The sequence below is a fragment of the Pyxicephalus adspersus genome, chromosome 5 (assembly GCF_032062135.1).
Source record: "Pyxicephalus adspersus chromosome 5, UCB_Pads_2.0, whole genome shotgun sequence".
In the NCBI taxonomy this organism is placed as follows: Eukaryota; Metazoa; Chordata; class Amphibia; order Anura; family Pyxicephalidae; genus Pyxicephalus; species Pyxicephalus adspersus.
The window spans coordinates 18,561,077-18,585,419 of NC_092862.1; the positions used below are offsets into that span (position 1 = coordinate 18,561,077).

General features: G+C 35.2%; 1 protein-coding gene across 1 annotated transcript in view; it reads left to right on the forward strand.

The window, feature by feature from the left end:
- ANGPT1 (angiopoietin 1) overlaps positions 1-24,343 on the forward strand; it is a gene marked incomplete in the record, with an annotated part of 176,998 nt that overhangs the window by 109,392 nt on the left and 43,263 nt on the right. Inside the window, 2 exon segments of the mRNA XM_072410740.1 lie at positions 680-801; positions 13,677-13,909. Coding sequence (XP_072266841.1) covers positions 680-801; positions 13,677-13,909 — 355 coding nt within the window.

Below are 24,343 nucleotides of genomic sequence, written 5' to 3' on the forward strand. Positions count from 1 at the left end.
TTGCAATGTCTATATAATATATAATTTTTCTTGGCTACTATCTACACTAATACCATGTTTTTTTAAATAAATTCTGACACAACTGCTATTTAGAAATGGTCTATGTAATCTAAACAATTAAACTGAATCTTAAGCTCAGAAACAACTTCACGCCAAAGACAACTTGTCCCATTCCCAGCTCCAACATGCACTTTTTGGTTTCTTTCAACAGTTCTGGGTAAATTAGAAATCACAGGCTTTTATTTTAACATAATTTTACAGAAGCTGGCCCAGCTGTATTTAGATCCCCAAATCCCGCAGCTGCTAGGATTCTGCTGAGTACTAGAGTTATCAGATCCGAGCCAAAGTGCGAAATAAAAATGGCTGTCAAACCTCAGAGGTCCCACGAGCCAATAAGACCTCACCATCCCATCAAACATGGGTTTCTGCCGGACCACCATGCAAATGCCAAGGGAGATATATAACTACAGGTTTACAATAACATTTACTTATGCTTCAATGACATGCATTCATGGCTTCGTATTGCTATAATACATCCTTACACAATCACGCTGTGCTTGTTTGCTATCCATCAAGGCTTGTTAGACTAGGTCGTATATTTTATATATCCCTCTGCTAATGTAACAGGACAGTCTGAAAGATGGCAGTTTTAACTCAACATTCTTTTCCTTTCTTCAAGGTTCTCAATCAAACTTCCCGACTAGAGATTCAGCTGTTGGAGAATTCTTTGTCCACCTACAAACTTGAAAAGCAGCTCATTCAACAAACTCATGAGATTATAAAAATCCAGGAGAAAAACAGGTAATTTAATAACATTGTAACACTTTCCCCCAGCAAAAAATTGGAGCCTGTTTAATAAATGTTTTCACCCAAGAATCATCCAACTGTTAATAATCCAACTGCCAATTCACATTCTTTCTGAATACAAGTGAATCAAATGTAAAAGTTAAGTTTGGCTGAACATTGGTTGAATCTACAACATATATAAAGTAGACCAGTGTTTCCCAAACTTTTTTAACATGGGGGAACCCTTTGAAATTATTGAAATGTCTTTGGGACCCCTGCTTTATATACTATATCCCCAGCTCACACTACATTAGCATGGTGGTCAGTAGGAAGAATACTTGTTACTTTGTTGACCACTATGAGGAATGTCACCCCTACAGATAGCCAAAAAGATCACTGGTTTCTGTTAAATTGACCTGAGAGTCACAAACTACTCATTGCTAAAGGAACCCCTGGCAACCTCCGGAGGAAGGAAGACATTCGAGTAGGCTCATATGATTTGTATTAAATTATACATCTAAAATTGCTGGATGATCTGAATATAATTCAATAATTATAATAATTCAATATAACGGCTTGGAGTCAACTGAGTGTTTAGGAATCAAAATGTAAGTTTTCTTGGGGTGTTTTTTAAGAGCACAATGGCCTTGACTTGAGTTCAAAAAAATTTTTTTTTTTTCTTTGAAAAACTTTTTTTCCTTGAAAAACTTTTGTACTTGTTTTCCCCAAAAATATTAACCCTAATACTAACTGCAACCCTGGCAATAATTATTATAATTACCTTATCCTTGATGTTAATGATAACCCTAACTGTTTGCTTATGAACAAAGTCATGTGATAATTATTTTGGCACTGTCATAGTAATCACATGATTTTGTTTGTCAACAAATCTATTCATCACAAAAAAAGATTATTCTAAATTACAGGAGAAGGAGTGATAAATATAGCTTCTAATTTGTTTTGTTTTATATCACTCAACATACTTTTCCTTTTTTTTGCTTTCCTCTGTATGTGATTGTTATCACATATGTCATTCACAGTAAAAGCAGAAGTATATTATTTTTACTTTATTTCATTATGACGTGCTCTTTGTGTAATTTTATTCATAACAATTCATTAGACATTTTGAAACATTTTGCTAAGAAATTCCCAGTGGTAAGTGTGCTATTGAGGTCTGTGCGACGTACTGACATAAGTGGAGACAGTGTGAAATGAAAGGAGAACGGTGATGAAGTGATATTGGAAGGAATAATGTGTTCCTAATATATTTCTCACGAGGAAATAATCTAATTGAAATAGACACAGCAGAGAAGAGTTGAATAGGAATTATTGCTTATGAATGAAAAGGATTTGGCCAAGGTTTTGTCTACCCAGTAGGCTTTCCATCTTATATGAAAAAGTACATTTTAGCTGGTGCCATCTGTCATTTGGGACTCTTAAAAGAGTCCAAATGTCTCAAAATAATTCCCTCATTTTAAGCACAGAAAATAATTATATGGTCAAACTGTATGAGTTTTTATTTTCCCAGGACCAATTGTTTCTTATTTTAACTAAAACAATCATTTACTGAATAAATAGTTCATTTAGTGCTGAGGATTTTTTTGCTGAGGACATCGGGTTTATCAAACCAATCGTTATCTTGAAACATTTCCTTATATTCAAATATATAATATTATGTTCGTATATCATTACATATCAATGGGTGTAACTATAAAAGACATATAGAAAAAAATTCCTTAAAAAGCATTCTTACCTGCCTGATTGCTCACTTGAGTTGTTAAGATCGCTGAGTTGTGCATGAGCAGAATAGTGTTGTTTGCTGGGGTACCTGCTGTGACGTCATCCAGGCCCGGCCAATTAAGATGGCCAAGGATTGCAACAAGGGAAAGAAGGATGAAGATGGCAGCACCCTATGACGGAACAGAGACAGGTGAGTAAATTGGGGTTTAGTTCTGTTAGTGACCAGTGACCACTTCCCCTTATTCGGATGAATGGTAATAGCAACACAGCTCCTATGAATAAACAAGAGCCCCCTTGTACATGTGTTTAAAAAAACAGTGATTGACTTACTAACATTGAAAAGACAAATTCATTGCTTTATAAATTGGCCCCGAAATAGGTTGTCCGGTCTAAAATTGCATATTACCAAATTTTTAGTTTTGGGAGTAAAATAAATTGTTATTTTTAGCAATATTACCGGCCCCCTATTTTTATATAATATCTTCTTTATTCAGTTAGACAAGACCTTGAATAAATAAATCTTTGAAATTAAAGTGAATTGGTTACCATAGTTGGTGTTGCTATATTTTGTATATGCATACTGTGTATGTTGCTTCCCACAGAGCTGGCTGCAATGTGATCCTTGGTGTAGCCTGAGGCTCAGTGTCCATGGGAAGGCACAAGGCTAGCTCTGTTAATGGATGGCACTGTCACTTACATCCTACGTATAAAATGGGAAGGCTGGGAAAATGGTGACACTGATATACACTGAGGTCACTACTTGATAGATATGACCATTTTGTATATTAATGATTTACTTGTCAGCAGGGTCTTGCTATGTATTCTTCAAGTCTCAGCCTCTACCAGTAATTACTATGGGAAAAAAATGGTCATCCGAAAATGCTACTACCAGGTTGGGATACATTGATGTGAAAACCTGTTGCCAATATAATACCATGAAAAAAAAATTAAATTAGTTAAAAAAAACAGGTAGTTAGTAAGTTGTTGATGATGCAATAGAAATGTTGAAGCTATAATCTGATATAACTATTATAACCAGGTCTGCTTCTGTTTGGGTGAGGGAGCCACAACTGGGCAAGAATCTGGACATCTAATTCTCTATGAACAATTTACTCCTTAATAATGCAGACTACAACTAAAAGACATTTCTTTTGCTAAATTACTATGTATCACAAATGATTGCCAAGTCACAGAGTGACAAAGAAAAAGAACAAATGGTGGACAGGGACAAAATGACCTAACAAGGAACTTCATAGCAGGATTACCTAGTACTATTTAATGAAAGCTAATTCTATTGAAAGATTACTTTAGAAATGTCAATAACATAGTAAAATCTAAATGGCATGGATATATAGTTTAAGTTTTACTTAGTTTAGATTGTTTGAGAATGATTTACTTGGCTTTCTGTTAGAGGTCAGGGGCCCCCTGATATTTTCCTGTCTGAGCGCATGTTAATAACACATTTTGTCCTCCAGTTTATACTGCAAGTATATTAGACTTTAATACTAGATCTTCATATTCTTGCTTAGGGTCAATGATTTAATTTCATTTTTAATGGGTAAATGCACAATGGGCTTGGAGAATGGGCAGTGCATTAACTAATAAGCACATTTAAATACATTTTGGCAGGCTTGGTCTTTGGGCCTTTTGGTTATTGAGAACATCAGCTTTTTTAAAGATTCAACTAGAGGGACGTAACACATCAGTCACCAGTGTCCATTAAATGAACCTAAATACAAAATATTCATGTTTGACGTGTTTTTAGGTTAAATAAAATCTGTAGTTGCTGACCTCCTAAACCAGATAGCCAGAATAGTTTTGCACATGGACTATTTGCACTTTGTCATCATTTGGAGACATAAAATCGAGCTAAACCTTATACTAAAAAATCACAATCAGGCAGGTCCTTTATTGCAGAAGGGATTCACCTCGATCCATCTCCACCTAGTCTTCCTCTTTTTGGATCTTGTGCAATGCTGATTGGCCTGGCCAGACCCATACAAGCTTGGTTTAGTCACTTCTTTTGCTTTAGAGAATTCTTTTACTTATATAATATATAATAGAATTGACGAAGGATATACTATACATTCTCCCTAAATTAATAGGATGTGTTGATGTACATCCATAACCTCAAACTCTAGTAATACAACCATGATTTGCAAGGTATGTCAGACTTTACTAATCATTGTAATTCATTCAGTAGGAGACCTGAACACTAAAAATATACACGAACCAGTTTGGTTAAACACATGATTTTCAGCTTATTCCCATAATGCCTGTAAAACACTCAGACAGACAGACTGGCTGTCAGACTTAACACGTCTAACATACAATCAGAGGAAAGTGGCTTGGACAAAAGATTGACAGCCGGACACACTAGTTGCTTTGTTCCAGCAGCGTGTACCCAAGCTGAGAAAAAATTGGAGAGAAAGATGAAAGCCTTGAAATTACTCTTGCTGAACGTGAAAACTTGTCAGTAATTCTTTTTACCACCCATCTCTTTGTGGTTTGTGACTTGCTATAAATTAATTTATAAGCTACTTGGCTGTTGAATTGGCCATGATGGGACCAATAGGTCCTTTATTACATGTTAAATACCATCAAAGTCCTTCCCTTTTGGCAATAAAAATAAACACCTTGAGAAAGCTGATCTATTGAGCATAAGATTGTAAACAATTAGTATATACTATAGATTTCAAGGTACTTTCTGAATCACCAATTATTGTGCCATATATGAGTCTCTAAAGCTGGTGGCTTGTATATTAAAGCCAAACTAAATCCAACATATGAACATATATTAGCAGTCATTTATAAGTAAATACAAACAGTATGTAGAAACAACACAGTAGACAGAATATCCGTTTCATAGGTCAAGTATGCTTGTACGCTGCACTACATCCCATTTCCTATCATCTCTTGAGTCGATCAGGTGTAATAATCTGATACCCAAGGTACGAAAAGCTATAGATGCCATACTGTGTAATTTTCCCTACATTGTAGTAAGAATTATGGGCCTGATTGTTACAGCTCTACTAGACTGGAGAACACACACTATCATGGGAAAAGCTGAGTTATCTAGCAAACCTGGAAGAGATTTCATAAAAATCAATCTGTATATAAAAATATAACAAATCCATGTTTTAGATGGATTTAGATGGCCCACCAAATGCCAATACAGTATATTATGCTTTTATCTGACTCCACCTTATTATAGTTATATATGTATCTCAACATCCATGTAAGAACAACATAATGATCTAGAACTGTCCTGGAGTCCAAACCTCTGCGGCCAATAAAAATAGTATTCCTGGTGCAAGCACTAAAATTATATTTGTTATCAATAATAACTTAGAACAAGGACTTTCTTCTCTCTCCAGTTTACCCCGGAGACACACAAATTAATGTTCAATAAGGTATTTTGAAATTTCAACTGTCCAGTATATTTTGATTCATGAAAAATTATTGTTTTATAATTCTATTTAGTTTTATTTTTTAATACAAACCCACAATCAAAAGATTTTATTATATTGGCAAATGTTAAGCAAACAGAATATTTTCCTCAAGCCATTGTCTTTGGAAGAGGCAGAGTTTTCAATATTTGGTTTTCAAATGAGCGATGAAATATTATGATTTATCACTGGTCTTTAGGATCAGTTAAAAAGTAAAATATCCAATTATCTTTGGCAAAAATGTCCAATACAAAAGCAGTCCACATGTAATAAGGAAGGCAAGTTGATATAGTTTAGATATTAAGACAGCAATTTTCTTTTCTGGCAGAACGTGGGAATGGGTAACGGAAAAGAAAGATAACATATATTTGCCTAAAAACAGGAACACTACATTGACTTAAAGCAGACACAAACTCAGGATAGGCAATCCTTTTTATATAAGTAAGTTATATATTTTTTTAGTTATTTTATATAAGTATTTAAGTAAAAAGTACCTTCTTTTTTTTTTTTAATTTTTTTTAATTAAAAAAAAAGGGTGAAGCACTGCTTACTATCTTGATAGCTTCAGACAGAATGGTAGCGCAGAGAATCCCAGGATACCTGCGTCACGCATCCCAGGAGGCTCCTGGCTGTTTCTTTTTGGGCCTGCCCAATCTCAGAATTAACCTTTTCTTTAATGGGAAAAAAAATGATCTCACACCTCCCCATCTACACCACCCAATCTTGTGCCTGCTCAGTGCGAGATCGGGTGATGTACAAAGAAGGCACCGGGCCGAAAGAGGATACCAGGACGACGTGGGACACGATTGAGGAAACTTTCAAATGGTTTAACGAATCTGCAGGATTAAGGTTGAGTGATTTTTTTTTGTTTTTGGTTTGGTTACATTTTAAGTAAAAATTTAGGGCACAAAATTATTGTTAACATTAAAAACATTAATAGACTAAAATGCCAAACAAAATTAATGTTAACAAATACACCATGGTGTGTTGTTATTAAACAAATCACATGAGCTCAGACTGTTTTTTTTTTTTTTCTACATGCTAAAGTATTTTGTACTTTTGTGTTGGTTATGATGAGTTACAAGCTTTTAAATGATCATTTGTACATAATTATTGGCCACAAATAAGCTGTGTAAAGTAAGTAACAAACCCTATAATATCTCAGATGGCAAGTGATTGTTATACTATTTGCATGAGGACACAACGCAATCGAATGGTGTGACCTGAAAATAACTGAAATTCTTCTTCTCTAATGGCATTTTCAGGGCCAAAAAATATTGGTTTATATTTGAGTAAATAATATATCCAAATGTATTTTAGTGGATGCCTTGGTCCTAGGTTTTGGTTTAAACTAAACATACTGAGGCTAAAAAGAGAAAACTACTTCTATGCAGGTTCATTAGATAACCCATTAGATAACTCATAGTACCTTAGGACTCATTTATATATATTAAATAGATCTTAAGTAATCAGTATTAAAAGTATGATGGTATATTATGTCATATTTATGCCTGTGACTAAACAAGTGAAAACATGTGTTGTTATGCATCATACTTACCAAAACTTATTCTATTTTTGGAGTTTGGGGTGGCCCAGGGGGCATGAAACAACTATTCTTCAATTGTATTTATTTATGGTTTCCATTTTATTTCTACATACATGAGGTAACATCACACACATTGCACATTTGTAATGTACACACAAGAACACATTCATGTCAGTACATATATATTAATTAATTAATTAATTCATTCATTATAAAGTTTACACATACACACATTTTATGATACATAAGAAACCAATCCTGTTCACCAGAATAAAGTATTTCTTAACATATTAACTGGCAAAACATAATTTGTATAGTAAAAAAAAACTTAAGGAAAAATAAATGAAATTCATACATAAGGTCTTCATAGTTTTCTTTCCAATATACATTGCCTGTTACACTAAAACAACACACATGTCTTCTATGGAGCCTCCTGGACGCATAGCAACTGGAGCAACTTGTGTGTTCTACATGTCTGTTTCTTCTTATGCATACTTCTAAAGAAAACATTTAGTAACCCGGTGACACGGGCACAGCTTTTATACATTTTCAGTGTAACATAGGGTGAGCAAAGCAATTTTAATGTTATTTCAGAACTCTGTATATTACAGGTTGGTGAGTATGGGGAAAGCTTTACGTGACATATAGAAACACATATAGTGATGAGCTCCAAATCTATTATGGCAGTGTAAAAGCTCTGATTCTTCATAATAAAGGCATACAAAATTAAATCTGTATGGAAACTCTAATTCTGTATGTTCTCTAAAAACAATTAGCTAGCTGGATCCTGGTATAGAACAGGATGAACATCTCTCTGGCTAGTGGTAACTTCATGTTTTGCACCAGCTAGCAGAGCGAATGCTATTACCCATTTGTAATAATTGAAAAATCCTTTCAATATTTGTCTAGGTTCTACTGTTTTATCATGAAATAGGGAGACAATCCTGATAACAGGGCTTGCACTCCTTTAGGACTTTGCAAGGAAAGATTTTTGGGTGTTAATGCAGTGAAATCACCCTGGTTAGCAGGTGCAACACCGTGATGGCAAATAAACCTGGAGCTTGTTATGTTAAGGTTTTAAACCTTGGATTGGTTTCTTTAGAGTGGTAAAACTCCTGCTGAGATTGTAAAGGAAGAATGCAATGAATGCCTTTGCTTAAGCATAGTAAAAGGTTGCTTCAACTGCATGGACATCTAATTTTATCTTTTTCCTACAGCGATTTATGCATGTCCAGGACTTTGTGTAAAGCGGACCTCCATTAGATACAACCTTGAAACTGAAAGAAGACCCTATAACAACACACCAAAGCTCAGAGGCTTCTTAAATTCATTCTGTTTAATTCCTTTAGGTTCCATCGACTAAATTTTAACTCTTGTCTAATCAAGAGCTACTACTGTAAGAGAATCATCTGCATCCAAAACACTTCCATAATTGTCAGATGCTAGGCTGTGTGGTATCTCCCTCTATGTTCATCTGTAGAGATACGCAAGCAAGTTGATTTCGACTTTTTTTTTCTTTTGGAGGTTGAGAAATTTTCATGACAGTAAGCCTAATTTTGGCCATTTCTTGAATTTTACCTGCCAAATTTCCAACTTAATAGCAAAGCCCCTGAGCAAAGTAGTGTTACCTAAAATTTTGATAATTGCAGTTGATCAATGACTTCAACAATAGAATCAGATGTAGCTTCCTAACTCTCCTCAACAAACAGTGGCCCCAATTCAGTTCAGCGGGGGGCTCAACTCAGTTTTTGCACAGGGGCCAACTGTTGGCTATGTCTGCCACTGCATACAATCATGTGCACGCAAACATCATTTTTTTAAATTTTCTTGCACGGGTATTCTTTGGAAAGTGGCATTTCCCCACTTTCCCTGAGCTAAGTAAAATTTCCTTTGAAAGGGGATAAATAACATTGCTAGGTGACCCTTTAGCAGGAAGTAGGTGTTAAGCAATTGTAGAACCTCAATATTGTAACAGGAAGCTAAAAACACGAGAGGCAAAGGCTGTGTAGATAATTGCAAAGCTTCCACCAAGCCTAGCTGCATAATGTTAAGGTAATTTCCAAAAGTATTACTCATATTAAAAAATAATTAACATGACTGATTCAGGAATTTGCCTTTTTTAGCTTAGTTGGGTTTATTTAAGGTACTTTTAACACCTTCTAAAGCTAGCTGATCCAGAAGCTAATATAGATGACACTTAGCTGCCTTGGGAAGGGATATAAAGGTTTAAAATACAATTTATCAAAGATTAGGATATAAATATCCCTGCATCATGGGGTAAAACAGATGGATTTGATGAATCAAACTAAAACAAACCAGCAAGCAAAGAAGTAAGTGTGTCATTATTCCATACAGCACCTGTGACATTCCTCCGAGTGAAGTCAAAAGACCTGGCGGCAGTTCCACTAAGAGCCGTAGCCATCAACTGCTTCAACAGCAGCCTGTATTTTACTAAGCATGACATTGTAGAGAGGAAAGGTAATATGGATTGTATTGCAGCTTGTCATGCTCTAGACAAGATAATAGAAGATAATAGCAAGCCAGAAAAGTAATGGGACCCGAGGGTAACTTCAAGCATTTATCTTAACTGGTTCTCATCAAGAAGGAATCACAGGAAAAAGAGCTTCCAATTCAAAGAGTGAGTTCAAGGTCACAAAGAAAAATGGCTAACATTCCAAATTCAAATAAGTTAAAACTAATGGTACATTGGTTACAAATGCAAGAACAAGCAGTACAAAACAAGAACAAAATGACCTAAATTAGTAAATTGTGTAGGATATTTAGAATGAAGAAAAATTTTAGAAAATAGAGCACTTAAAATTACATAAAATATCACACGTGCCTCGGATGGTACAGAATCTTTTTATCTAATACCATACAAAAAATGTCAATAGAGGACATTCAGGTGGTGGCTTGGGTTGGGGTGGCCACAGGAATAGTCACATTGGGACCAGCTGGTTAATAGACATGAGCTAGATATGGAAAATGTTCACCTACTTGCTCAGCAAATATTTAATTTGCCGAGCATAATAATACACTGAAGATGGACCACTCACCTCTTCATTTTATGTATATTGTCAATGCCTCCACCAAAAAGCCTCCAAAGGTTTGTATGAAGCTGACCATCAACACCACTATGAGCTTTTCCAAAATCCGATTCCTAAAGCTATTAGCATTATTATGGAGTTGACCTCCTCCATCTGTGGTAAATCAAAATCTAGTTTTCCGGGAAGGCTTTCCACAAGATGTTGGAGTATGACTGTGGGAAATTGTGTCCATTCAGCCACAAAGTAAATATTTGTGAGGTCAGGTACTGATAGTGAATGAGAAGTCCTGGCTTGAATTCAGCATTTCACGTCATCCTAAAGATGTTCAATAGGTTTGAGGTTAGGACTGTGATTGCTGCGCATGAAAGTTCCTCCACACTTAACTTGTCAATCCTTGCTTTTATGTGTATGTGAACTCAATAAGTTGAGGTGAGGGGTGTCCATTACTTTTGCTCATGTAGTTTATTTTCAGAGTTTATTACGTTGCTGGTCTCTACAATACAAAATTAAATTTGGCAGGAGAGTTGTGCACAGTTCTTTGAAACTTTGCTGTGAATTCCCAGATACAGTAAAGTGGTAAGTGGTAAAGCAGCCACAGCCATTAAAAATAGTTTGTCCCCTGTGGTCTTCCTGCTGCTCTTCATGTGGAAACAACAGTCTTTCTGCATGAAAAACACTAAATGAGTGCTAAAACTCTCACATCAGCAGCGAGCACATAAGTCTTCTCTAAAGCTCTAAGTTTGACTTAGAAGTGGCACGTTGAACGAATGCAAAGTGACTACTACTTCCACACAATCCCAAGAACATTGTCTGCTGCATGATGCCTGGGATTAGGATTATATTACTATGTATTTTTCCTAGTTAAATGGTAAAATGGAGATCAATTACCATTTTCTGCATCTACAATCTATTCACAAGTTTTACTACCAGCATAGAAAAAGGACACAGTAATAGTTAAGAGGTAAGACACGCTACTTCTACCATGGGCTTGTCACGTTTGTTGAAGAATAATGTGATAATATTTAGAGTTATGAAATTGATTGCCTTTGTGGAGCCTTTTCACCACCCCTGATAACTACCAGTCAGTGAGATTGTAGCCGCTTCTTCCTCATTCCTTGTTAATACATTTATATGCAGCAAGACCTACCCCTCCATTTCCCATCCTGGTCTCTGGTGCACAGGACGGTATTTATACTATTTTTATTAAAAAAATAAATTAAATGATCTATTATTAAATACAGAGCTGTATTAATGTGTATATTTATACCTAATTGTCGTTCAGCTTGAATCAAGCAATGATATTGTTTTTAAGGGGAGAAATTGCTCTTTTTTGAGACCTTTAATTGTCTATATTTAAAAAAAGGAAATGACCTTGTGTGGTCTAGGAATGCTCAGTTTTCATACATTAAGATAAAATGTCCTCCTGAAAGTAGATCTTGAAGTACTGGAAGACCTTTCTGAGGTTTGCTTATTTGGTGCCATCATTCTACAGATACATTAGTCATATGGAAGTGTTCTTGGCTGCTATTTGGTTGTGTGGTTTGGCTAATCTATTTGTAAGGAGAGAGGACAGCTTGATATCTGCTCACATAAAGAATTACCGGGATGATAGATGTGGTCATAGGTAACTTTATCTCAGTCCATGAGGTCAGAGGCTTCCTTCCACTTTCTCTGTGTGATCCAGATGTGCAGATCCAATGGATATAACCATTTGTATGGTAACCATATCAAATAATGATTTAGGAGAACCTATACACATTGTTAAACAAGTAAGTGACTTTGGCTTTGGCGTACTGGTATTTGTACTTCTTCCATATTTTGATTATATTTTAATAGTTTTTTTTTTTCACATTGAAAAGTACACTAGAGCCTTCTAAAACATAAGCTGTCTACATTCCATATCCCAATAAAAAAAAGAGGTAAATTCCTTATTTTAAAAATCTGGATGAAGCCATTCAAACAATTTCTTTATATCATACAGAAAACAATTTGTATGGTTATTATTAGGGATGTGGGATTATTATGGGAAAAACAAAGACCAACGGGGGAATACTAGTTCATAATTTCTTTATATCCCTTCCACCTTTTAATTGTACATCCTGACAGATTATTGCAAACCCTGCTATGCAAAATCCATTGTTTGATTGCACTGCATCAAAAAGCTATATGCAGTTTTGGAATTAAAGGCTCAGTAATATTAGTCTCAATACATACTATAAGCCAATGGAAACCTGGAATCTAATTACTTTGTTTTAAATAAGAGATTGACTGGGCTTTAAAATATTTTTACACAATGAGTAGCATAATGTAAATGTACAAAGAACAGGGCACCAAGGTGGCTCAGGGGTTTGCACTCCGGCCTTTGCAGCGCTAGGTCCCCAGCCAGGACATTATCTGCATGGAGTTTGCAGGTTCTCCCCGTTTCCTCCGGGTACTCCGGTTTCCTCCCACATCCCAAAAACATGCAGTGAGGTTAATTGGCTTCTCCCTAACAATTGACTAATTCCCTTAGACTTAATGACATATGACTATGATAGGGACAATAGATTGTGAGCTCCTTTGAGGGACAGTTAGTGACATGACTATGGACTATGTACAGCACTGTGTAATATGATGGTGCTATATAAATACTGTATAATAAAAGAACAAATGGACATTGGCTGTCTATGGAAGAAACTATTAATATCAGCTTTGAAAATGATGATAGTAGTAGTTAATGCGCAAGACATCCTACATTAACCCACAGCTGCCAGATAGAGTAATAATTTTTGTATATTTTACTTTATGGAATTATTCTGTCTTTATGGAGTTTACTTTGCCATGTAAGAGGTTGGCAAGATTTGGGACTTTTTTAAGGGTTCATATGTATTTCATAACGGTTTCATTAGTAGCTTTTGGTTGCTTTGGTCCCACATCACTATTAGTTTTCTGGTTACATTTATTAATACACACATTGGTTACCATCCCTCTAAAATTATTTTGTATTTAAGTTTGATTAGCATACCTTTTGTAATGATTGTTTAGATAACATTTTTAGCATTATATAACACATAAGTCAAACCATGTGTCCTGATTATAATATTTGTCTCAAAACTTTTATCTTTTTAGTTTGCTTGAAAATAAGATAATGGAGATGGAAGGAAGGCACAAAGTGGAACTGGACACACTGAAAACAGAGAAGGAGACATTACAAGGCTTGGTCTCCCGTCAGACCTACATCATACAAGAACTAGAGAAGCAACTGACTAAGGCCACAAATAATAACAGTATCTTACAGAAACAACAACTGGAACTCATGGACACTGTTCACAACCTGGTTAAGCTGTGCTCCAAGGAAGGAGGTAATCAATATTCCAACAAAATATTTATCCTATTGATCTTTTTTCCTGTTCAATATTTTTATTGGCTTCAAACATAAGTATATAGCAGAAAGTAGCATGGGCATGCCAACACAATGTTGTTATAAAATGTTGGTAATAATGGTGCAATGGTGTAGCCTAGATATGTATTCATAACTTGTGAAAAAATGTACAAATGATCAAGCAGTCCTATTAATCTTATTGGGAAAAGGCACATGGAAATATCTAACAACACACCAATGTACTGTAATCCATTTTTAAATATTACAACTACCCAAACTTCTACATCATACCAATGCTTTGGGTTCTTTTTAAGTGAGGCACCATTGTTAGGTACCAGTATTGAAACACAAAAACGTATTCTGGGATTTGGAGCTTCAGGTTAGTCTAAGCATCTTATTAAATATTAAATGAAATATACAATTACTATTAACTACTGGGGTATTTTTGATTTTGAAATGTATAACAGGTTTTAGTATGGGGCAATTTAATTTTCCAAGGTGCAGAAATCCATATTAGCTTGGGAGAATTGAGCAACATAAGTCCTTGTTTTCTGTAACAAGTTTCCTATACCTTGTGCATTGCCATTGCTTTTTGAGCTGTCTTAATAAAGAAGCCTGATTATTAAACATTAGCACTGATTTATTACAACTTTCCAAGGGTGGAGAGGATACACTTTCACCAATGAACCTGGGTGATTCAGCAAACCTGGAATGGATTTGTTAAACGTCTGTTGCTATTATTAGCAAATGTTTTCAATCCTGGACCAGATCCATTCCAGGTTTGCTGGATCACCCAGCTTCACTAATGAAAGTGTATCCTCTCCAGACTTGGAGAGCTTTAATAAATCAGGCCCATAGTGGTTGATTTACTACAGGGATACTAACCTGCTCACCTTTATTTATAAAATATCAACATATTATGTAGCGTTGTACAATAAATAGGGGCTGCAAATGACAAACCTGCATGATAGAAAAGTAGTAACTATTACATAGGAAGAAGAGAAGAAGCCACACATTATCCAAAATCTTTCACGGTTAACATTTAACAAAAATGCATTCAAGGATATTTTGATGACTGTCAAGCTGAATTATTTTGTCTTTTAATCTCTGCCTGTAGTTTAGCCTTAAATGTTTTAAAAAGCAATATCTGTGACATATTTTCCATTCAATTTATACATATTGACTTTTTTTGCCTTTTAACGGAGCTGTGCACATTTTATGTCTAAGAGGCATAATTTATGTGTACTAACCTAGGGTCAATTGTATAAATTTCATATACCCCCTTATCTTCTAAAATATGAAATTATAAATAAGCTAAGCTGTATAGAACAGTAAAAATAATATTCCTGGGTCACCACCTCAAAAACAATAACTCAGCAAATGCAAGTAGCCAGTTCTTCAGCATCTTTTGTTCCAGGAACACATCCAACTCACTTAGGAAAGTAATACCATGTGTTTTGCATTGTGCCTGATAAAAGCAAATTGCTCGTTTGAGGCTGTCACCATAATAGATTCATTCAATCAAACATAAGATGAAACACCCCAGAAACATTTACAGGGCATTACGACGGGTGCAGTAACAGGCTGTTGATCTGTAACAATGCAAGTGATTGTCTTTGGGAACAATTTGTATAAATAACTATAAGCCATCCCACTGAGCAGAGAGACTGAAAGCTGATGTCACTCATCAAGTATGTTTAACTGGTTTTTATGTTATTATATGCGTGTTTATGGAGAGATGCTAACATTATTGTACTGAATATGTACACAAATGTGCTATACAGGTGTAATGTGTTGATGTACAGACTTGCTTTTTATACGATACAGTATTTTTTTTATCAGATTACACATGGGGGTGATACAACAATAGAAATATTGGATAACGTAAAAATAAAAAGTACAGTATTTTATATTTGTTCAAAGTTTTAAATAGAATGTGAAATGTTTTTCTGAATACATGCTGCATTTTGTTTTTCCTTTATTTGAAAACTTTGAAAAGTTATAAGCTCCAAGACATTGGTCTTTACATTGCTCACATAAGACCAACTATTTAAGGGAGTGAATATTGTATTATAATAAATACTATTACATAGCTTAGTAAGAAAATAAAAAAACAGCCACTTCTATCCAAAGTGACAGGTCAAGGCTAAATATTATAAATGAGCATTAGGTGATATTTACCTCTTACAGTGTTCACTGCCATTTTTTGGCCTGACTGATATTCAGGAAACCTGTGCTTTAGTTACTATATACACAACTTACTGTAAATTACTGTGGGGAACATTGGGAAGAATGTACTTACCGTTACAAAAAGTTCATTGATGTCAGATAAACTGACCTGAGAGACACAAATTGCTCATTTCTCAAAGAAACCCCTAGCAACCTTTTGGAGGAACCCTAGGGTTCCAGGCAATCCTAAAATAAGCTGTCAAGAACAATGCCTACCTATGCATTTGTCCGTTCAGAACTGATGGGAATTTAACTATCTCCTCGTAGTACATAAAGTATTGTTCTCTGTCCCCATCCTACAATGTAATGCCTCAGCAACTGATTACCAGGAGTAGTAATTGCAGAATGTATCAGAGATAGGCTGTACTCAACTTCCTTATGCTACAATGACATCTTCATCCACTTTCTGGGCCTCCAAAACTACCCAATGATTCCAGGTATGAGGGAAATACAACGGTCCAGCTGTTCCCTAAAATGTTGGGTTCCCAAACAGCCGTGCATTGCAACGCCTGAATGCTATCACATGGCAACAGGTAGGAGTTTTCTGATTCTTCGGCAGGTATCTGTTTTAGAAGGTACAATTTGGGACACACCAACTGGAGGAAGCAGCTGCACACTGCAAGAGTTATTACTTCATACTAAGCTGAGAAAAACAGAGAAGCTCTCTCCAGCTAGAACGTATTTAGGCTAACTGTTTATTTTAAGTGATGCCAAACTGGCAGACTACTCATCTAAGATTGCTTCCCCATATGGCTATTGTTCCTCTGCACCCATAGAGTCTCATTTCACAGGCACAAAAATGCTGAAAAAAAGACAAAATATCATCAACCTGTATGAGCCTTTGTACCAATCCAAATGCCTCGAGAGTTACTTTGGCATGATAACAAGACAGACATTATACTGAAGATCCAGTGATTTACAAGTTGCAATAATGCCTGAGGAAAGGTTGACTAGGTTTCACACATATCAACATTTGGACCCGGCAGAACATTCCACTTTATATTTTTTCTTCAAACCACAGAATTCCTCTGAAGCACACACAGAGTCTTTTTATCTAAAACAATGGATCTGTGCCGAATGTCTTTTGCCTAAATATCCATAAATTTCCTTTAGAGCTGTAGAAAACCATTGAAAACTCACACAGACCTGGGTAGGAGCCAACCTGAAAAACATTAAAATTCATTGAGTAAAAGTCTTTTTACTCTTAAGTATATTGTTAACAATATTGTTTAGCAAGGAAAATTAAGAACTCCACTGTATGCTAAGATTATTTTTCATGGACCTTAATGTAACATTTGCTCCATTTTATCCAAATCATCTGATCACCTAAACCAGGTGGTTGCCCTCCTTGTATATCATTGGAAAAAAGTACTACGGATTCGTCCACACCCACCCCGATCATTACCATTTTCTGCAATAGGGTAATAATATATAATATATATTTACTTTAAAGGCATTTTTTGCTTTGTGGAAGTTTTTAACCACTTTGTCCATTTTGTCGTAACCAACCACTTTAAACTGGCAGTGGTTGCGTATGGGGTCAATTGAGTTCGTTGCTGAATTTATCATCTAGGGTCCAGTTTTAAATAGAGAACATCCAAGCATTTATCTATTTGCCTTGCAATCCTTCCACTGAAATGCTCCATAAAATTCAGTCATTGGATAGATAACTTCTGGAAAACCTCCAGCTTTACAAATTGCTTTTCCTGGCCACATTCATCTCTCATTGATGTTTCACAAGAACCAATATTTCCACAATGATTTCACGTTTGGTAATATATATTAAACAACAGACAGATGTGCATGCACAAAGTATTTTTAATGTCTGTGGGTACTTTATAGCCTACTCTACCCACTCCAGCCTAATTTATTTGTCCTGTTGAAGAATTTTCAGGTCATTTCTGGTTCCAGAGACATTTGATTGCCACACAAATTAGAATTAGAAACAAAGACATAAATTATAACTAGACAAAATCAAAAAAGCTGAGCTATTTAAAAAAAAAACTGCAAACCTTAAAATGTCCGAATGTATCAATAAAGGACATTTGAACAAGTCTCTAGTATTAAAGCAAATAATGCAGAACTGGTTAGGATAACTTGGAATTCTCCTTGTAGTCCTGCTGGTAGCTAGAAAAGACAATGTAGAAGAGCGTAAAACATAGTATAATAATGTAATATAATGATTAAAAAAAAACATCCTGAGCCACTTCTACCATGGATCCTAAAGCAAAAGGGGGAATCTGGTGGTTTATAGGTATTCAGGCAATTGCCTATAGATATAGGTGATTCTTTGTTCCCAATTTATTTATAATGTAAACCATCACGGTAAAAAGATAAGATTTGAGTTTTGGGTTTTAGAATTTATTAAATTCAATCTGATTTTACTGTAACTTGAGCATTTTTGTCCTAATAAGGGGATTTTCCATTTATTGAGGGGTCACAGACCATAGTAAAAGAGGTTATGTCACTTTCTCACTCTGTCCAAAACCTAAAAAATAATTGCACTAGGTTCGACTTTTAAGAATTCAATCCTGATTTCGAATCATCTGTTTCTTTCATCTACATTGTGTAAAATGATAGGGGCAGATCAAAACAAACCTGTAAAAGTTCCTATTGCAAAATATCCTATTTAAAATAATAAATATTTTTTCTGCAAAATGCTAAGAAAAAGAATAAAACAAGATCATAAAAGGAAATATGCACTCAACCAAATATTCCATTCATAAAATAATGTTTCTATTCTCTGATTAAATGTATTTTTTAATTCCCTTTTTAATAGTTTTCTTTTACAATTTTTAAATGTACTTTCATATTGTCTTTGCAAAACTCTTGTATACTTGCTAGGACTATATTTCAACCACTAAAAAACCTGTCAAATCAGACAACGGTGGAATGTTGACAAACATTCTTCTATTGTAACTTGGTAATAAAACTGGATTAGTGTGGCGAAATGCACCAAAATTGGAATGACAGAGGAGCCGCTGTAAATGCCATATGTCACATGTACAGCCTTTGACAAAGGTTTGATTGCTTCTTTCAGGTGTTTGCAGCATGCAATGCTAATTATTACGAATGAATGGTGAGGTTATGGAGTCGCCTCATGTTAAAAAGACTTAATCTTAAAAAAAGGACATAGAAATGTTAGTGAATAAAAAAGCATTGAACCCTTAGATATTCATGTGTTTGGTTGCTTCACCCATTTAAATAACTATAGTCAGCAGTTATTTCATGTGTTATAATAAAATAAATGAAATTTTCTGGACTGTCAGGATTTATCTTTGGACTCAGAAAACGATTCTACGCTGACCTTCTTACACACTAGTTACTCCAATACAAAGAGCTTGCAGCTTTGGCAAATGTGAGTTCACAAGGAGCTAGAAAATTAATAGATGGTCTGATACTATAGCTATTAAAATGTCTATTTTGTTTTCCCACCAGACTGATAATGTAGAGTAATGCCGGCACAAAACGTTCACATAGAATTTGCTGTACACAGTGTCATTCTTACTAATGCAGAAATTTAATGATGTTTATATAAATTTGTTGGACAAGGAAAAGTGGACTAATGAAAGTGTGCTGTTCTGGTTACGAGAAGGAAAAAAAAAAGGGAAAAAAGAACATAGCATTCAAAAATAGTGTGTAGAACATTAAAAGTATAATAGTAGTATTACAGGTAGTCCCCGGGTTCATACAAGATAGGGGTTGCAGGTTTGTTCTTAAGTTGAATTTGTATGTAAGTCAGAACAGGTACAATATTTTAATAAATGCAATTAGGACAGATGTTTGTCTCAATATATTATTGGGCAGGGTGGTGTCAGTTACTGTATAAAATCCTCACTGTGAGTTAATCACAAAAAAAAACTTTATGGGGCCTAGACATTTATTAACTTCTGGAGCAAACTGTGCTTTGCTATGCAAAAAGAAACAACTGCAGAGTTTGTCTTGGTCATTAAAGAGTTACAAGATGTTACAGATTAGCTCTTAAGATCACCCACAACCTCAGCTGTGTTTAGCAAAAGATTTCTTCTGCAAGTGTGAACTGCCTCCCCCCCCAGCATCAAGTCTCCGTCTTGCACAGGAGAAAGCAGGGAAGCCCCATTCATATCTAGGAGTCGTCTGTATGCCGGATGTCCTTAACTCGGAGATTAAAAGATGAATAATGTAAACACCAGTTATACTTTGTGGTAATTTTTGAAAGTGGAGTTTGGTTTTACAGAAATAACAGGAATATAACCGGCTGGGATTTATGGTTGGGCAGTTACTGTAGAAATGTAAATGTTGTGTGATTGGGATTTTAAGTACTATACAGACAGAATTAATAATAAGCCTGATTTAATAAAGCTCCCCAAGACTGGAGAGGATGGAAGAACCTAGGTGATCCAGCAAACCTGGAATAGATCTGGTCCATGATGGGGAACATTTGCCAAGCGAACAAATAAACTAATTCCACATTTGCTGGAATACCCAGGTTCTTCCATAAAAGTCTATCTTTTCTAGTCTAGGAAAGCTTTTATAAATCAGGCCAATTCATGTGTGGACAGCCCAGTCTATTTGGTAAGTGCATAAAATGTGTATTCAATAGGTGTAGTAATATTTGTAGTCTGTATTAGTGATTTCTTTAACATATAACATGTAAAATTGGAGTTTCTTGGGTATCAGGCTTGCAGCATTTACTGCAAGCACAGCTGGAAAGGTTTGTAAGTGGACATCTTGGTAAGAAACATTCATTACCGTAATTTATATTCATTGGATACCATCCTTTATCATCTAATATGTAAAAATCTAGGGGAAAGTTTACATATACATGGATCACAAGACTTAGATACTTTACAGGGCATATGAGTGCAACATTAACCTAGGGATTGTTCACACTTCAGATAGGTACTGCATACTTTACGAAGCATGCATGCATTGCTGTTTTTATTGCATTGTGCTGCATTTGGTATCAGTGGGAGTGTAATTACAATAAATGGCAATTCAGCTCACCAACAAATTTGCTCTGTGTTGAGTTAAATTATTTGTATCCATGTGTGCTGTATGTTAATGCAAATTAATAGTAGGAAGGAGTATTTACAGCCTATTTTCAGTTGAACATTTTTTTTACTTTTGAATTCTTTAATAAATAATTATAACCTCTATCAGGTTTTCTGCAACTCTACCTGGAGATTCTCTGCAAAATCATTTTTAATAATATCATGTTCAGAAAGTGCTTTTGTTGCTATATTTGTCTTCATTTAAGAGATTACTCGCCACTTTCTGCTACGTGACACCCTTCTATCAGGATAGGAGATACAGAGCAATCCCCTAAAGCTATGAAAAGCTAACAGGGCATGGCTCCTTCTATACTTTAAAGCAGCTCTGCAGTCAAAAAATCTCTCTACAACAGTATAATCTTGTACTATTATCACTACAAATACAATTTACTGTTCAAGGCATCAGCAGTTGCATTAGGAGCAATGATTAGCTTTTCCACCACCGGACTATGGTTCTCTAAGCTCTTGATTTGTTGCTGGTTCTACTGTCCATCAGTGCTCTTTGCACCCTTTAATTAAAAAAAAAGCCCACTGACAGCTCATTTGTGAATTTTTAAGATACAAAACCACATGTCTCCACATAAACAGGAACAGATGAGATCCATATAGTAAATTCATATCTTAAAATTTGACAAGTAGGCAAGTGTGTGAATTCAGAACAATTTTATGTGAAGAAAATGTACTTTTACAATTCCCCGATGTGTCAATAAAGAGAAAAGGCCTATAAAAGAGGAGAGAAGGTCATACTCCTATAAAACACTAAACTATCTATCTAATCTTTATGAGTAACAGAATTGTGTTCTCTACAATGCTTTAAATGTTTATTATTGCATTGACTAAAAGCATATTTCATTCAAGGCTTAAAGATGATAAGGAATCTGGAAGTTGTCCCTCCACTCCTATTCTTAGGCGTTTATAAAGGAGATTATATCCTAGGCATTCTTTAAACTGGCCTCCAATTTAGGAAGTCTTTTTCCCATTGACCCCAAGGGGTTCCCCAGGGCTTAAAAAATTATTTTAAGGTTCTTTGGGGTAAAAAGATTGAGAAACTCTGGTCTAATAAACTGCTGGTATATAAATATATTTTAGTAATCTTAGGGTGGTTTAGTTATGTTCATTAGGACCCAACGTGACCTATCTTAGTAAAAGTAATTGGGTAATTGAAATTATTGCTAACTTTTTTTTCAAAATAAATAGTTCTCTAAAAAAAGAGAGCCTTGGAAAATAAAGTGAAATATATCTCTAATAGGAATAAATTCAGCATAACCTAACAATGTTATGAAGAAACCAGTTGCTTGCAGCTTCTTCTGTTCTTTTCTTCCCAATCTGCCCACTTGGCAAAGACACCCAAAGCAACCTATTGCTTATTGCACTTTTCACTGCCCTATTGAATAAGCATGTATTTCTTCATTGTGGTAGGTAGAGTGCCTTCTTCCATGGAGTGTTGAGGGCGATCTCTTGCCACCTGGTTATCATTTTCATGTATGAAGTAGATAAATGTGAAACTCCCTACAGAGGATATACATAGGATACGACAAATGTTTTAAAAATGTTGCAATAAAAAACAGATGTTTGGTCTCTGGAAGCAAAGAATGTGTATTGTTATACAACTACTGTTCTTTTTCTGTATGGATGAATTTAAGAGCATCACTTAAAGTTAAAGTTCTTAGACTTTATTATATGTCCAAAGTTGGAAACCAATACGTACTATTAGGCACATATTCATTCCCATATTATAAGAATCAACTCTGAGTGATCTACTTAATATGAACCAGAACAATCACTACTGGAGTCTAAATTTAGAGTTTTATCCCCCTTTGTTATCTTTGTAATAAATCTTCTGACCTCATATAAATTCTTTTCTATTAGTCTAACTCAGGATGACCATTGAGAGACTAGGCCTGATTTATTAAAGCTCTCCAAGGCTGGAGAGGATACATTTTCATTAGTGAAGCTGAGTAATACAGCAAACCTGGAAAGGATCTGGTCCAGGATTCAAAACATGTGCTAGCAAATAGCAAATAACTTTGAAGAAAGCCATTCCAGGTTTGTCGGATCACCCAGCTTAACTGATGAAAGTGTATTCTTCCCAGTCTTGGAGAGCTGTACTAAATCAGGGCCACTGTGTCTGCTTTCTAACGCCTTCACTCACCCAATTATTTATACAAAGATCTGTTAGCATTTTCTATATTGTTCCCCTGGAACTGACCACTGACCTATTCTTCTTCTGTTCACAATGATGAATATTGGAGAGTTGTGAAACATCTTCAACATTACAAGACCAAGTCCAGTTAAATGTGACTAACTACTGCTAGATATATAATGACATGGATAAATGAGAACATCCACAGACGGTCTGACCACTTGTAGGAATACGTGTATATATATATAAATTTTTGTCCTATTAGTATATATTGTGTTGTGGTTTTCTGTGGAACTCTTACATTATTTCTGCTGACACAGTTGGACATTAAGCTCCAGAAAAACAAATCTGTCAAGGAAAAAACCTTTCCAAAAAAACATCTGATACAGTAAATTCTTTATGAGATGTTCGATTCCTATCTAGATCTCCACATTATAAACGACAGGCTTAGCCATCAGTGACTAAACTAGATATAAACCAAATGGCTAAAATCACTAAAATAACATATGAGCTTTAACATATTCATAATAATTTTATTTCAAAGATGTTTCTGTTAGAATCTGTATTCAATATATTCTTAACCAGCATTGTAAAGGGTCAGTGGTTACCATATGGACTTGAAGTACAATTATGTCAATGGTGTTTACTATTGTCCGGTTCTTTTAGGGGGTCTCTAAACGGACCACCAGAGATGAGACAGTAAATCCAAATTGGAATATTTATGCAACAGAGAAAATCAAATGCTTAGCAATTAAAGCACAGATATTCTAACTAAAACGAGGAAATACATTAATCTTTAATGGAATATAGAATCACTCCTGTACAGGAGGCCTTAAGCCGTTATCTAATTGTCATTATGCAGATGGTCCAATAACGTATACTCAGAAGTCCATATAAGCATAAAAGTTTACAAATAGTTAATGGACTGGATAAACCACGCGTCTAGCACTTTTGGTACAGAAATGACTGTCCGCCATTTTGGATTCTAGTTCAAGGTGGTATTAACCGC